Consider the following 15,854-nt stretch of genomic DNA (forward strand, 5'->3'; position numbering starts at 1 on the left):
ACGCCAGGAGAGCTCCGCCCACCTGCTAGTGGTGTCTGGGTGGCTGTCTGGGACACTGAAGAGACGTCTGGTTGGAGTGGGGTTGACCCAGGCAGTCCTGGGTTCCTGGTGGAAGGACGAGGTCTATCAGGGTCTGGTTTGGAATTGTCTCTAAAGCCCACCAGGGTCTTGAGTCTGCCTATATCTGTGTGTGTGTCTGCGTATCAGCTTGTGTGTGTCTGATTATCTGTGTGTGTGTGTGTATATCTGTGTGTGTATATCTGTGTGTGTGTGTATCTGTGTGTGTATATCTGTGTGTGTATATCTGTGTGTGTATATCTGTGTGTGTATATCTGTGTGTGTATATCTGTGTGTGTGTGTGTGTGTATATCTGTGTGTATATCTGTGTGTGTATATCTGTGTGTGTCCAGTCAGATTATACAGTTATTAATTAAAGTGCAGAGCCTCAATTCCTCCCATGCATTTTGAGGGAGGTTAGTCTCTCCAGCCTGGACAGCCAGACAGCGTTTTGCACTGAGGGAATTAAGGAAACCTTGTTCTTGTTGGGTTCAGTTACAGTGTCTGGGCCTCTGTTCAGCCAGTGAAGTAAACACGTCAGCTCTACCTTGGTCTCCGTAGCGTTATCAGAGCTGAGGCGTGGACTGGATGCCGAGCGGGTCATCCCCAGGCCAGACTCTGACACCCCACGAGTGGGCTCCTGGCTGGGGTCAGTGCCCCCTGAGGGACAGAGGGTCACGGAGCTGCCTGCCTTGCGTAGAGAGGTCCTCCAGGAGCCAGGGGCCGTACCAGTGGCGACTGGGGGCACCTCGGGGACTGGGGGCTTGCCCAGGTCCTGTTATATCCACAAAACACACAGGGGAATGGAAATGTCCTGGATGAATTTGTAACATAGTGTGAATTGGATTTGGAGGAAATCATAGGACTTTTGCAGGACGTTGCATGTCATATGATATAGACGATGTAGCACGTGACTGCATGATGAACTAGGGCCTGTTTTGGCTTGTGAGCACAGCTTTCCAAATAAGTGTCTGAAATGATAGAAATCCTCTGGGGAATCACTAACTCCCAAAAGTTGAGCCAGGACTCACATAAACTCAGATTAACGACCGGCCAACAGAGATATTAAAGGACGTTTGCCAGGCAAATCACCTTTCCAAGTAAACAGCCGAGAACACCGGTTGTTAATCAGCGTTTAATGGAACCTCTAATACCAGGATCTACAGAGTCAGAGAATGGTGGCGTTCCGCCGGTCGGACACTCCCAGAATCCATCTGGTACCTTTTTGACCGTGTTTCCTGAAGGGTTGGTTGCCATGGAGGTAGCATGAGGGGCGGAGCTGTTGCGTTTGTTGTTCAAGTTGTTTATTATCTCTCGGTTTTTGGCTTTCTCTGCAACAACAGAAAGTAGCAGCCGGTTAAGGACACCAGCCAAGGCAGACTCTGGATCCAGTCCATTTCAATTCGGCATCCTGTCCCAGCGGACCAGTCTGAAATATAAACCAGCCCAGGACACCCGGTTGATGAAACGTCACCTGATTCAGCATCGCTCTCGGACTCGTCTTCTTCCTCTTCCGAACTGGAGCTGCTGGAGGCTTTGGCCTGGTCCTGAGTCTCCGTCTGACCCCCGCTCTGACCCCCGCTCTGACCTCCCTCCTCCTCCTCCTCCTCTGGGGGGCTGCTGGTCAGGGCCGGGGGAGGATGCTTCTCTCGCTCGTGGAGGCAGATCTTTTCTCGGCTGCTCATACGAGAAATTGAGGTCCTGCGGGGGCAGGCAGGATGACAGGTACGCATGCAGGAGCCAATCAGTGAGGGCGATCACTCAGGGTGCAGCCAATCAGAGTGTGTGTGTGTGTGTGTGTGTGTGTGGGAGGGAGGGGGGAATCAAACCAAAAACCAACAGAGGGACCAGACAGATTCTGTGATGGAGACTGAGGGACGCTCATGTATTAATGGTGCTTCTCCTCAAACCCACGGCCCGGACTGGACCCCAGACAGGACCCCAGACTTGACCTGACCCGGAGCGGAGCCCTGACCGGTCCCCTGACCGGACCCAACCCCTGACCCGACCCCTGACCTGACCCGACCCCTGACCTGACCCGACCCCTGACTGGACCCCAGACAGGACCCCAGACAGGACCCCAGACTTGACCTGACCCCTGACCTGACCCAACACCTGACCCGACCCGGAGCCCTGACCGGACCCATGATCTGACCCATGACCTGACCCGACCCCTGACTGGACCCTTGACCTAACCTGACCCCTGACCGGACCCCTGACCTGACCCGACCCCTGACCTGACCCGACCCCAGACTGGGCAAAACCTTTCACACACTAACAGTTTGGCAAATCAACCCAGAAAATCACTTTTTCCGAAGAATCTATTGCTGTGATGTAGTTCCCTATAGCAACAAACCAACTCATACAGATGAGCTGTTCCTTCTCCATCCGTCCCTCACCACAGGGTCGGAGCTGGTGACACAGTGGAAACGGGCGAAGACAGAGATGTGACGTGCATGCACTAACACACACAGACACACACAAAACACAGATTCTGTGTGGGTGATTCTGGGATTTCTAGGTGCGGAAAACAACCAGAGTCTGACAGGACACACAGCGGGCCCTTACCTGCGTGGTCGAACCGGAGCCGTGTTGAGGGGAGGGCTGGTCTCGATGACTGTAGGATGAGACAACTTGGCTTTCTCCGAGCGTAGCTACAGGCAGAGAGAGGCACTGACTAACTACACAAAGATACACACACACACACACGCGCACATTGATACAGTTGCATTGTAAATGTCACATGTTTGAATTATCTAGCTTGGCTTTTCTGTACACAACTAAGGAGATACAGATATACAAAAACTGGAATGTAACACACTAACTATTCACACAGATGCACAGAACATCCAGACATGCCACAGAATGGAGGTAAGCATGGACTTAATGGGCAAAATAAAGGACATGTGTTTCTGTAATTGGTCAATGTTCCTGTAAAAGTACCAGAGAACCAGGGATCTCACACATGAGCCAGGGTTACCAGGGTCACTTAATATATATTAAAAAATATATATAACATGCAGATACTTTGTTGTGCTATCTAGTCATTCTAGATAAGAGCGTTCAGATAAATAACCGCACACGTAAATGTCATGTAAATGGTAAATGTCAGGTAAATGGTAAATGTCAGGTAAATGGTAAATGTCATGTAAATCAATGTAAATCCAACGTGAATGAACTCAGACCACATAGAAACAGCCTTCAGAGGGACAAGACAAGGAAGACACTGTCAATGTCAAACACGCCCACATTGTTTGGATGGCAGGAAGGGACGCGTTAATAAGGAAAGAATTCAACAGAGACAGATGGAGGGAGAGAGAGAGAGAGAGAGGGGGGAGGGGAGGGAGAGAGAGAAAGAGATGGAGGGAGAGAGAAGCAAAGAGAAAGAGACGCAGAGAAGGAGGTTACCCATTATTAGCTATATTAGGTCAATTAGCAAACATCTTCAACGCAAACAGAAATATAGGACACAGCCTTCAGGAGGTATTCAACCATCTTGACTCTATATGGAACAGCGTTCAGGAGGTATTCAACCATCTTGACTCTATATGGAACAGCCTTCAGGAGGTATTCAACCATCCTGACTCTATTTGGAACAGCCTTCAGGAGGTATTCAACCATCTTGACCCTATATAGAACAGCCTTCAGGAGGTATTCAACCACCTTGACTCTATATGGAACAGCCTTCAGGAGGTATTCAAACACCTTGACTCGATAAGGAACAGCCTTCAGGAAGTATTCAACCACCTTGACTCTATAGGGAACAACCTTCAGGAGGTATTCAACCACCTTGACTCTATAGGGAACAGCCTTCAGGAGGTATTCAACCACCTTGACTCTATAGGGAACAGCCTCCAGGAGGTATTCAATCACCTTGACTCTATAAGGAACAGCCTTCAGGAGGTATTCAACCACCTTGACTCTATTGGGAACAGCCTTCAGGAAGTATTCAATCACCTTGACTCTATAAGGAACAGCCTTCAGGAAGTATTCAACCACCTTGACTCTATAGGGAACAGCCTTCAGGAAGTATTCAACCACCTTGACTCTATAGGGAACAGCCTCCAGGAAGTATTCAACCACCTTGACTCTATAGGGAACAGCCTCCAGGAGGTATTCAATCACCTTGACTCTATAGGGAACAGCCCTCAGGAAGTATTCCACCACCTTAACTCTATAGGGAACAGCCTACAGGAAGTATTCAACCACCTTGATTCTATAGGGAACAGCCTTCAGGAAGTATTCAACCACCTTGACTCTATAGGGAACAGCCTTCAGGAGGTATTCAACCATCTTGACTCTATAGGGAACAGCAAGTCCTTGGGATGTGACATGTGACACTGGCTCGCCTACCAAGACGACACTAAGTGTTCCCAAATGGCCTACAGTTCAGAACCTCCCCAGTGGAATATCAGAACATCAGGCACTACATCTTAGTCCAAAGGAGTCACCACAACCTGGGTTCAATCCCAGGGCGTGTCACAGGAGGCTGTGCTCAGAAACCCCACCAGCACATGATAGAGGCTGTTCTCTCGAGCCTGACATATTGTCAAATGGGACTGAATAATTTTAGAAGGCACTAAAATATTAGGTCCCAAAAATTCCCCCCATGTTCAACCACAACCAGGATCAGAAGTTGCACACTACATAAGAGACAGCGTTCCAGTCGGGCCAGGGATGAAGACTCACAGTGTTCTGTTTCTTGGTCAGCTCCTCCAGAGTTTCCACCAGGGCATCATCTGCTACTTCCAAGGGGGTCTGGCCCTAGAACAGACATATAAGATGAGCAGAGAGTAGGGAGGGCGTGGTCAACACATGGGGTACAGTAGTGTCTCTTCCAGAGTGTGTCCCTGGTACGAAGAAGCACACTGCTGAACACTACCACAGGTAGTTTAACATACAGCCTGAACCAGTGCTTCAACATTGTCCTGTTCTTCCTATAGCAGGCAGTGGCATATAGGGCACATACATTATCAACACCTAATACCATACCAACTACATAATCATCACCTAATACAGTGCCAGCAACATTGACACCTAATACAGTACCACCTACATTATCTACACATAATACAGTGCTAACTATATTACCAACACCAAATATAGTGCCGGCTACATTATCGACATCTAATACAATACAAACTACATTACTGACACCTGACACAGTACCAACAACATTATCAGCACCTAATACAGTACATACTACATTATTGACACCTAATACAGTACCAACTACATCATCAACATGTGATACAGTACAAACTACATTATTGACACCTAATACAATGCCAGCAACATTAATGACAACCAATATAGTATCACCTACATTATCAACACCATATACAGTACCAACTACATTATCAACACCAAATACAATGTCAACTATATTACCAATACCGAATACAGTGCCGGCTACATTATCAACACCTAATACAATACAAACTACATTATTGACACCGGACACAGTACCAACTTCATTATCAGCACCTAATACAGTACATACTACATTAACGAACATCTAATACAATACCAGGTACATTATCGACACCTAATACAGTACCAACTACATCATCGGTGTGTGATACAGTACCAGCAGCATTATTGACACATAATAGTGCCAACTACATTATCACCAACAAATACAATACCAACAACATGTTACACAGCAAAATTGAGGTGCGTGTTTTTGTTTCACAGATAGAATTATGCCCAAAATCTGGCCTTATTAGGACTTTTTGCTGGTCCCCACAAACACAAAGATAATTTCCGGCTAAAGGCTTGGATTCAGAGTCAAACTAATAGCTAAGGAGTTAGTGTAATAATCACTGTATGTTGTTCTCCTCACCACGTTGTTGAGTGCAGCCATGTCACACATACTGTCAGCCAGCAGGGAGCACACCTCCTCCTGGCCCCAATGAGCTGCAGCGTGCAGGGGGGTCCAGCCGTCCACATCCCTGCTGTCCACATCCAGACCACACTTCAGCAGCACTCTGGGGAGAGATGTGTAGACCGTTAGCTGGGGGACAGACGCGTAGACCGTTAGCTGGGGGAGAGACGCGTAGACCGTTAGCTGGGGGAGAGACGCGTAGACCGTTAGCTGGGGGAGAGACGCGTAGACCGTTAGCTGGGGGAGAGACGCGTAGACCGTTAGCTGGGGGAGAGACGCGTAGACCTTTAGCTGGGGGAGAGACGCGTAGACCGTTAGCTGGGGGAGAGACGCGTAGACCGTTAGCTGGGGGAGAGACGCGTAGACCTTTAGCTGGGGGAGAGACGCGTAGACCTTTAGCTGCGGGACAGACGCGTAGACCTTTAGCTGCGGGACAGACGCGTAGACCGTTAGCTGGGGGAGAGACGCGTAGACCGTTAGCTGGGGGAGAGACGCGTAGACCGTTAGCTGGGGGAGAGACGCGTAGACCGTTAGCTGCGGGACAGACGCGTAGACCATTAGCTGCGGGACAGACGCGTAGACCGTTAGCTGGGGGAGAGACGCGTAGACCGCTAGCTGGGGGAGAGACGCGTAGACAGTTAGCTGGGGGAGAGACGCGTAGACCGTTAGCTGGGGGAGAGACGCGTAGTCTTCGAGAACAGAGTTTGAATCCTGCTGGCAGATTAGCCCAAAGTTCCCACAGAGGAAGTTGCATTTGGCCAGCACTGTTTGGGTTGCGGCAGGAAGTTAGAAATCAAATATGGTTGCTCTTGCAACTCCTTGTGGAGGCTTGGTCGCTTGCAAGCATTATCGGGGTAAAATACTGGAGAGTGCATCCATTCAAGCAGGTAAGGATTCCAGTCTAGGTCCTGAGGACACATATCTCAACATCAACTGTCCTGAGGACACATATCTCAACATCAACTGTCCTGAGGACACATATCTCAACATCAACTGTCCTGAGGACACATATCTCAACATCAACTGTCCTGAGGACACATATCTCAACATCAACTGTCCTGAGGACACATATCTCAACATCAACTGTCCTGAGGACACATATCTCAACATCTAAAATACAAAAACAAGATGAGATTAAGAGGACAAATAGATGACCTAACAGCCGGCCTAGTTTGGTACAAACATAAGTATGCCCCCGTGCCCCCCGCCAACTGACCAGTCGAAAAAGAGCGCAGCGAGCACACAAACACGTGTCCGATCTCCACCGAGCAGTTTGACCGAACTCACTTCATGACCTCGATGTAGCCTTTGGCGGCTGCCACATGCAGCGCCGTGGCCTTGGTGTTGGGGTGCGGTGCCAGGGTGCCACTCCCGGCCAGCACCGCATTGGCATCTGCCAGCATCACACGCTCCTCTTCTCTCCTCGCCATGTCCACATCTATGCCTGAGGACAGAGAGACCAGGTTAGCTGGAGATAAGTGTAGCATTGAGAGATCTGAGGTCAGACAGAGAGACAAGATGAGTGGGAGACAGCAGTACCACTGTGAGAAATATCAAAACAGAATAGAAGCTTTCTTAATCAAAATGATTAGTCACTACAATCAATGTAATTTCAAAGAAGAAAATCTAAAATGTACTCGAAGAAAAAACTAAACTTGTTTATTTGGCCAAACAAGCGTCAACCTGGCCTAATCTGACAGAAAATGACAAAACTGGTTTGTCCATGTATTTTCAGTCATTTCAACACTAGCATTCGCCTCAGACTATGTGTAATGGTGTTATTTGGGACACATAGTCAACACAGTGTAAATAGAGACATACCATCTACCTTGAGCAAACAGAATTGTCCCTGTCTACAGACGTTTGTGTCATGATCTCTCCCTTCAGCAGTCTCTACCTGGCATCTTAAGTGTGTAATAATGCACTACACATGGATAACATAAGTATGTGATATTGCACTGCATAGAGATGACCTAAGTGTGTAATAATGCACTACACATAGATAACATAAGTGTGTAATAATGTACTACACATAGATGACAGAAGTGCGTAATAATGTACTACACATAGATGACAGAAGTGCGTAATAATGCACTAAATAGAGATGATAGGTGTGTAATAAAACACTACATAGAGAAGACATAAGTCTGTACCCTGCTTCTTGATCTCTGCCTTCAGCAGTCTCTCCATGGCGTCCTCAGTGGCCACATCCAGGGGTAATTCTCCTTCACTGTTCACCGCCCCCACACGTGCCCCATGCTCAATCAGGTACCTGCAACATAGACCCACATATAAAGGTTCCTAGAGAGAATGAGCCCTCCCATTCAGTCCATCAGATACCTGCATTAGCAGCATTCAGCCCAGTTCTGGATCTAGATGACGTAACCTACCCTGGTATGACATTGGGGTTAGCTGGACAACGCAAAAACATCTTCCATTGTGTTTTGTATGACTGTATGTTCATCACACAAAAACATCTTCCATTGTGTTTTGTATGACTGTATGTTCATCACACAAAAACATCTTCCATTGTGTTTTGTATGACTGTATGTTCATCACACAAAAACATCTTCCATTGTGTTTTGTATGACTGTATGTTCATCACACAAAAACATCTTCCATTGTGTTTTGTATGACTGTATGTTCATCACACAAAAACATCTTCCATTGTGTTTTGTATGACAGTATGTTCATCACACAAAAACATCTTCCATTGTGTTTTGTATGACTGTATGTTCATCACACAAAAACATCTTCCATTGTGTTTTGTATGACTGTATGTTCATCACACAAAAACATCCCGGGGAACCAGAGGGGAAAAAGTTAAAATTTTGCTCAAGCACTGGTGATGAGTTGACTAGTGAAATCAGGTGATGAGTTGACTAGTGAAATCAGGTGATGAGTTGACTAGTGAAATCAGGTGATGAGTTGACTAGTGAAATCAGATGATGAGTTGACTAGTGAAATCAGGTGATGAGTTGAAATCAGATGATGAGTTGACTAGTGAAATCAGATGATGAGTTGAAATCAGATGATGAGTTGAAATCAGATGATGAGTTGACTAGTGAAATCAGATGATGAGTTGACTAGTGAAATCAGGTGATGAGTTGACTAGTAAAATCAGGTGATAAGTTAACTAGTGGAATCAGCTGATAAGTTGGAATCAGGTATGTAGCATTAAGGCAAAAACAGACATACACCCCGTTGTGCTAGCCTGTGGCTCCCCTGGAGCAAATGAAGAAGGAGCAGTATAACAGGGAAACAGAGATGGGAGGTGACCCACTTGGTGATCTGGATGAACCCACAGGAGGCTGCAGCGTGAAGGGGAGTCCACCCCTCATTGTCCCCACGGTTTACGTCACTCCCGCTCTCCACCAAGAACTGCACCATCTCTGCATTCTCATCGATACATGCCTAGAGACGCCCGGAGAGATAGACTCTAGGTCACACTGGATATTACATGAAATAACTAACAGGGCAGCAAATAGCCTAGTGGATAGAGTGTTGCACTAGTAACCAAAGGTTGTTGTTTCCAAATCCCAAAGCCAACAAGGTATAACAATTTTATATACACATTATATATCGGTGAGTGATGTGGCCTGGTGAAGGATGTGAACTCTAATGATAATCTACATCCGGCAAAGCCAGAACATTCCTTGGAGACCGGCTCCGCTCTAGGTTTCTTCCTAGGTTCCTTCCTAGGTTCCGACCTTTCTAGAGAGTGTTTCCTAGCCACTGCCCTTCTATGTGTAATTGCTTGCTCTTTTAGGTTTTTGACGTGCAAAATAATTGTATTCTTTCATTCATTCTTGAAAAATAGAGCAGAAAAAATAACTGTTGTACCCAACCAAAGCCCAAACGTAAAGTTTGTAAACAAACATTCAGAACCTACTGAGCTCAAACCTGATAGATGGACCGACAGGAAAGGTTAAATGGGAGGCCAATTGTTAAAATGTTGTTAAATTAAATTTACTTAAAACATTAACTGCAGATGTCTTCTGGTCATATATGCTTGTATTTGTGCTTGTAGTACACTAAAAAAAGATTACATAAGGCCCCTTTAAGGTAAAATCCTAGGCACCTGTGACGACCACCTCGATCGGCTTGTTTTCCAAAGCCACAATCCGAGGCGGAGTAAGGGCCGGCTGTCTTCATCCTGAGAATACTATACATTTGGTTTTCTCTGACCAATTTGAGCTGGAAGAAGTTAAACGCTTCCTGCAATTTGAGAAGTGCCTCATTTTGTTCGGGACTGGTTCTATAGATGATGGCATCTGACAGATCCCTATGGCACTATAGAATATACAAAAATATCCTGCAGAAATGTTCTGCCTGTCAGGGGAATCCAAATAGGGCAGGAAAGTTACTTCCTTGAACTTCATGTACAACACTGGAGAGCGTTTAAATCCGGGCCATGCCAAACCCACAGTCCCAAAGGACATGCATGAGCTGGTCCCAATTGGCTCGACGCATGGAGGTTTGCTTTGTTTCATCATGATTTGGCAATTCTCTGTGGTAGTTTAGGTGCCTGCCATCTTAACTTCAGTTGTTAACTAGAAAAGCGTGTGGGTACTGGTGAGTACTTCCTGGTTGAGTAAGAAGTGCGATACGAACCAGAACTACTTGGTGAGATGTGCATTGGACGCATCTCGATGTTTGACCCCCAAGCCCTGTGAAGTGCTACGATGAGGCAAGGCCATCTTGGCAAATACATTTCACAAAACTGGGTGAGGAGAAAAACAGGGGTGTAAATAAGAAAGGAAAAAAGAAATACACTTCTGAAAAATCATGCAATCAACACATTGGGATCTAACACAAACTATTTTTGTCCAACAATCTCTGCATTAATGCCATTTGGTCCATTCTACTGGGGCAAATGCCACAAAATAAATGCACAAAACTGCACAACGCTTTTCAGAAGGAAGCACTAGTATAACATTAGTAACGTTCATGTCAGCCGCATTAGCTGTGATTCTATCTACCAGACATACTTGCACAGGACATTATTGGAGTATAAACACTCTCAGATACTCTCAGACAAGTGTTTCAATGACTTTGGCAAGAACAGTGAGCCTGAGACAGCTGTTGTTCAGAGGTTTAACAGTGGCAGAAACCAAGCAGCATTCCAAGCCAGTCACCCCGACGTCGTTGGAGAGCCCCCACGTCGCCAGTCATTCCCATCATGCAGAATACTGAAATTCAATCTTTAAGGGTTTACGGTAAATTCTGTATTACATTTGCATTGATGTCTTAGAGACTGGATGGACAACAGGGTACCCTTTGGACACCCGGGCCTTTGGACACCCGGGCCTTTGGACACCCGGGCCTTTGGACACCCGGGCCTTTGGACAGTCGTGTTCTACCAACACATCAGTGCCAGCCATTAAAGTGCAGAAGGCAAAATGTCCCATGGAATTTGACTGGAGAAATGACTCATGACTGTTAGTTTCAACAGGCCTAGGCCAGACTGCATTGCACGATGGGTAACAGAAACCCATGCCTTATCAATGCTTCACAGACTGGTGTGAAAACACGCACCATGCCCTATAGGGGAAAAGCAGCTCGGCTAGTCAAAACACGTCCATGAACAGGGAAAACATTATGACCTATAGGGACTAGTGGATAGGCTAATCAAAACAGGGACAACAACATTGTCTTATCAATTGCAGTAACTGCTGTAACAGGCAAAATACAGGCTTGTGCACACGTGGTTGTGTAGAGCAACAGCTAGATCAACTGGGAACCACATCCACAGAACCTCAAATACTAACCACTGCTGACCAGTTCCAGAGGGACAATCCTTGGCTGCTCTTTCCTTGGACTGGTTAGGCCAACCAACCATAAGCTGCTCTGTAAGAGGCTTTCCTTATACATCAAACAAACCTATTTAGGTCCCCTCTCTGGTTCACCGTGTAGGATAACGGGTTGACTGGATCTGTGACATAAGCCTGTTGCACACCTGGCCGACACTGGAGTGTCTCTCTGCTGGCTGGTAGAAGCCCAGACCTCACATCTTTAAAGGGAGGTAGACGGAGAGACAGAGACACGGATCGAGATTGATGCCATTTGGACTCCAGTGGTTCCTCCCGTCTCCAGGCCAGCTGGCTGGCAGAACACAGGGCACTTCTCTTCCAGCCCTCCTGGTTGTGGATGTGGCGCGGCAGCAGGCAGACATTCAGTGGGTCATTCATTGTGCAAATGGCCTTTTGACAACAGCAGCAGCAACAGCTTGAGCTGCAGTTAGTAGGAGAATGTTTTCCATTTCTTCATCTGAAATCCCCCAAGTCTGCACCAGTGGGATTTGGCACAGACAAGTGGAGAGGGGTGGGTGAGGGGGGTGTGTGAGGGGGGTGGGTGAGAGCAAGTGAGAAGAGGGAAAAAGGGGAAGAGAACGATGAAAAGAGAGCAGGATGAGAGAGAGAGAAAAGACAGACAGGGATGAGAGAGAGAAAAAAGACAGACAGGGATGACAGAGAGAAAAAAGAAAGACAGGGATGAGAGAGAGAAGACAAAGAGGGATGAGAGAGAGAAAAAAGACAGACAGGGATGAGAGACAGAAGAAAGAAAGGGATGAGAGAAGTCAGAGAGGAATGAGAGAGAGAGAAGACAGAGAGGGTTGAGAGAGCAAATACAAAGAGGGATGAGAGACAGAAGACAGAGAGGCTTTGGATGAAGGGACGGAAAGTTCGGAGTGTGGGCTTATATTTAATTCAGGTTGCCAAGCAACCACTAAGCAACAAGGCAGAAAGGGATGCCCGGCCACATGGAGAGACAACACACCAGGCCACAGCAGAACCAGACCAACAGGTCAAACAACCCACCGGGCCACAGCAGAACCAGACCAACAGGTCAAACAACTCAACAGGCCACAGCAGAACCAGACCAACAGGTCAAACCACTCAACAGGCCACAGCAGAACCAGACCAACAGGTCAAACAACCCACCGGGCCACAGCAGAACCATGACCAACAGGTCAAACAACTCAACAGGCCACAGCAGAACCAGACCAACAGGTCAAACAATTCAACAGGCCACAGCAGAACAATGACCAGCAGGTCAAACAACTCAACAGGCCACAGCAGAACCAGACCAGCAGGTCAAACAACTCAACAGGCCGCAGCAGAACCAGACCAGCAGGTCAAACAACTCAACAGGCCACAGCAGAACCAGACCAGCAGGTCAAACAACTCAACAGGCCACAGCAGAACCAGACCAGCAGGTCAAACAACACACCGGGCCACAGCAGAACCATGACCAACAGACCAATTCCTCCCAAGTCTCTGGTCCACAGTAGTAGGGAATAGGGCACAGCCTGGCATGGTGCCATTGCCCAGAGAGTACAGCACTTCAGGAAACGTGCAAAGATGTCCGTCTGTCCTCCCTCCACGTGCACACAGACATGTTGTCATCATCAGAGGAACATGCCAGAGGAAGGTGATCTAGTGGTGAAGTAGTTCAGTCTGACATCAGATAGGGAACACCAGATGCAGAGGGGAATGTTGTGTAATCCAGTCTGCATCCAGTCTGTAATGACTGTTTCAGAGACTGGACAGGAACACTGTAGCCAGTGTTAGGAGACCATTCAAATACACCAGTGTGATGGTAGATCAGAGGGACAGCTAGGTGATGTTTTACAGGCCTTTTTTGTCTGTCAGTAGATGACTGTATTCAGACACTTACAGGCCCTTGGTTTGCCCACAGACGCGAGATCAATTAGCGCCTTGTCACGATTTGCAATTGTCAAGTTCACACTGATTACTTCTTAGAATGGATCGCAATGCAGCGACCGCAGTGTAGGCAGACAGTTTTGCGCACTGGCAAGAAATACCTTTCTTGATCTTGTGGACTTTTACAAGGAATTTTCCTTTCCCGTTTTCTGATTGGCTCAGAGCTGGGATCGGGTGACTAGAGATTCAACAAGACCAGATGCTAAGGCATGGGGGGTCTAGCATCTTGAGTTGAGACAACACCAACTGTCTTAGGTAAGACAGCACCAAGTGGTTGCAAGACCTAGACTCACCGCAGAGTACCATGGCCTTAACCAGGATTGGAGGATCTATGTTAGCAGATAGCTATGTGTAACCGGTTGGAGGATCTATGTTAGCAGATAGCTATGTGTACACAGTGTATGACAAGGTGTCCTTACAGCAGAGGAAAGATTTCATCTGTGGATCAGTGTAGTTCTAGTGACAGTGATGCTGACCAGACTACTACTGTTGCTCTCTCTCTAGCTCGCTCTCTCTCTCTCTCTCTCTCTCTAGCTCGCTCGCTCTCTCTCTCTCTCTAGCTCGCTCTCTCTCTCTCTCTCTCTCTCTCTCTCTCTCTAGCTCGCTCTCTCTCTCTCTCTAGCTCGCTCTCTCTCTCTAGCTCGCTCTCTCTCTCTAGCTCGCTCTCTCTCTCTAGCTCGCTCTCTCTCGCCCTCTCTCTCTCTCTAGCTAGCTCTCTCTCTCTAGCTCGCTCTCTTTCGCCCTCTCTCTCTCTCTAGCTAGCTCTCTCTCTCTAGCTAGCTCTCTCTCTCTAGCTCGCTCTCTCTCTCTAGCTCGCTCTCAGCTAGGCGGTTGGTTGAGAGAGCAGTATACAGACAGCTGAACATGGTCAGGTAACATAACATGGTAAACATGGAGTGTGTGTATGTATGTGTCTGACTTTGTCTGTGGCCTACATGGCAAATATATTCTCAATTTCTCATTGAATTTTAATCTAAAACACATTAATTAACAGAGAAGAATGAGATATCTCTCTATTTATCTATCATGTTACCTGACAACAGTGAACTGGCTTACCAACCAATCAATCAATCAAATGTATTTATAAAGGCCTTTTTACATCAGCAGATGTCACAAAGTGCTTTTACAAAACACCCGGCCTTAAACCCCAAAGAGTAAACAACAGTAGTTTGCCTAGTTCCAATCAACCGACCTGATCTGAAACGGCAATCTAAACGTTACAGTAATCGATTGCATATCGGGCTACATATTTTATTAGGACTTGAAAGATTAAGAAAACACGTTTGAATAGCTGTAGCCTTATAGTTTCACATTTTACTGAAAACTGTAACCAGATTTTCAATCTAGTTTCTGTTCGGGAGTAAACCCCCGCTTTTCCGTCTTGTGTTGTACAGTACTCATCCGAGAGAAAAAACAAACTAACTTCAAGTCAACAGTTCGGATGTTCCAGCATACTTTAGTTCACAGCAGAATTATCAATGTTTCAACATTAGTCACTCTGCATGATTTCATAAAGATACTCAGTTTACCATAATATGCATTAGGTCGTTATAAAACTTTTTTTTTTAATCAAATTGTTAGCAGTGAATTAGCGATGTTCAAGTTCACCAATGGGTTAGCCTACTTACAGTAGCTATTTTTACATTTTTTGTTTCACCGTAGGCTATAGCACAAATCTGTACATGTTGCCCGCGCCCGATACCACTAGTTGCCCAGACAAGAATCTTTAATACTTTATAACCGCTGATCAAGCTAAAGTAGTTAGTTGAGTACCTGATGAAGCGCCGTCAGTCCGTCTATATTAGCATGGTTGATGTTAGCACCCTGCCGTAAGAGCAACGCCACCTCCTCTCGGTCCCCAGCCGAACAGGCTGCCATAAACACGGCTCCCTGAGCGAACCGAACCCGGGCCCGCCGCGACCCTGTTCCGGTCGACACATCCCGCGTACCCGGTCCTGGTCCTGTCTGGTCGGTTTCCGAGCCCAGCCATCGCTGTAACTGATCCTGCCGTCGCTGCTTTGCAGCTTCGGACCGGGAACGGTCAGTCGCCGCCATCTTCCTCGGTCTCTCCCGGGTAGATTCAGTTCATGTTGCGGGGTAGCCAAAGTGGAGCTTCATTAGGGATGTCCGTTCATAGTGACTACGCCCTCTGGCGGTAAGAACTCGCAAAGAAAGTTGAACAC

At 47.0% G+C, this 15,854-nt stretch overlaps 1 protein-coding gene across 4 annotated transcripts in view; it reads right to left on the reverse strand.

Annotated features, from left to right (window-relative positions):
- The window catches only part of zmp:0000001167 (protein phosphatase 1 regulatory subunit 12A), a 28,197-nt gene extending 12,377 nt beyond the window's left edge, over window positions 1–15,820 (reverse strand). For 2 of the 4 annotated variants that reach the window (XM_029115105.2, XM_029115104.2), the window contains exons 1-11: window positions 15,445–15,820; window positions 9,228–9,358; window positions 8,098–8,216; window positions 7,232–7,388; window positions 5,903–6,047; window positions 4,747–4,821; window positions 2,626–2,711; window positions 1,532–1,758; window positions 1,279–1,388; window positions 605–832; window positions 23–105 (exon numbers count right to left, since the gene is read on the reverse strand). In XM_029115105.2, the coding sequence (XP_028970938.1) occupies window positions 23–105; window positions 605–832; window positions 1,279–1,388; window positions 1,532–1,758; window positions 2,626–2,711; window positions 4,747–4,821; window positions 5,903–6,047; window positions 7,232–7,388; window positions 8,098–8,216; window positions 9,228–9,358; window positions 15,445–15,726 (1,643 nt within the window). In that variant the 5' untranslated portion in view covers window positions 15,727–15,820. The remainder of the gene's footprint in view (window positions 1–22; window positions 106–604; window positions 833–1,278; window positions 1,389–1,531; window positions 1,759–2,625; window positions 2,712–4,746; window positions 4,822–5,902; window positions 6,048–7,231; window positions 7,389–8,097; window positions 8,217–9,227; window positions 9,359–15,444) is intronic. The other 2 variants (XM_029115103.2, XM_029115102.2) reach the window with 2 other exon arrangements.
- Window positions 15,821–15,854: the final 34 nt, after the last annotated feature.

The sequence above is a fragment of the Esox lucius genome, chromosome 19 (genome assembly GCF_011004845.1).
Source record: "Esox lucius isolate fEsoLuc1 chromosome 19, fEsoLuc1.pri, whole genome shotgun sequence".
NCBI classification, from domain to species: domain Eukaryota; kingdom Metazoa; phylum Chordata; class Actinopteri; order Esociformes; family Esocidae; genus Esox; species Esox lucius.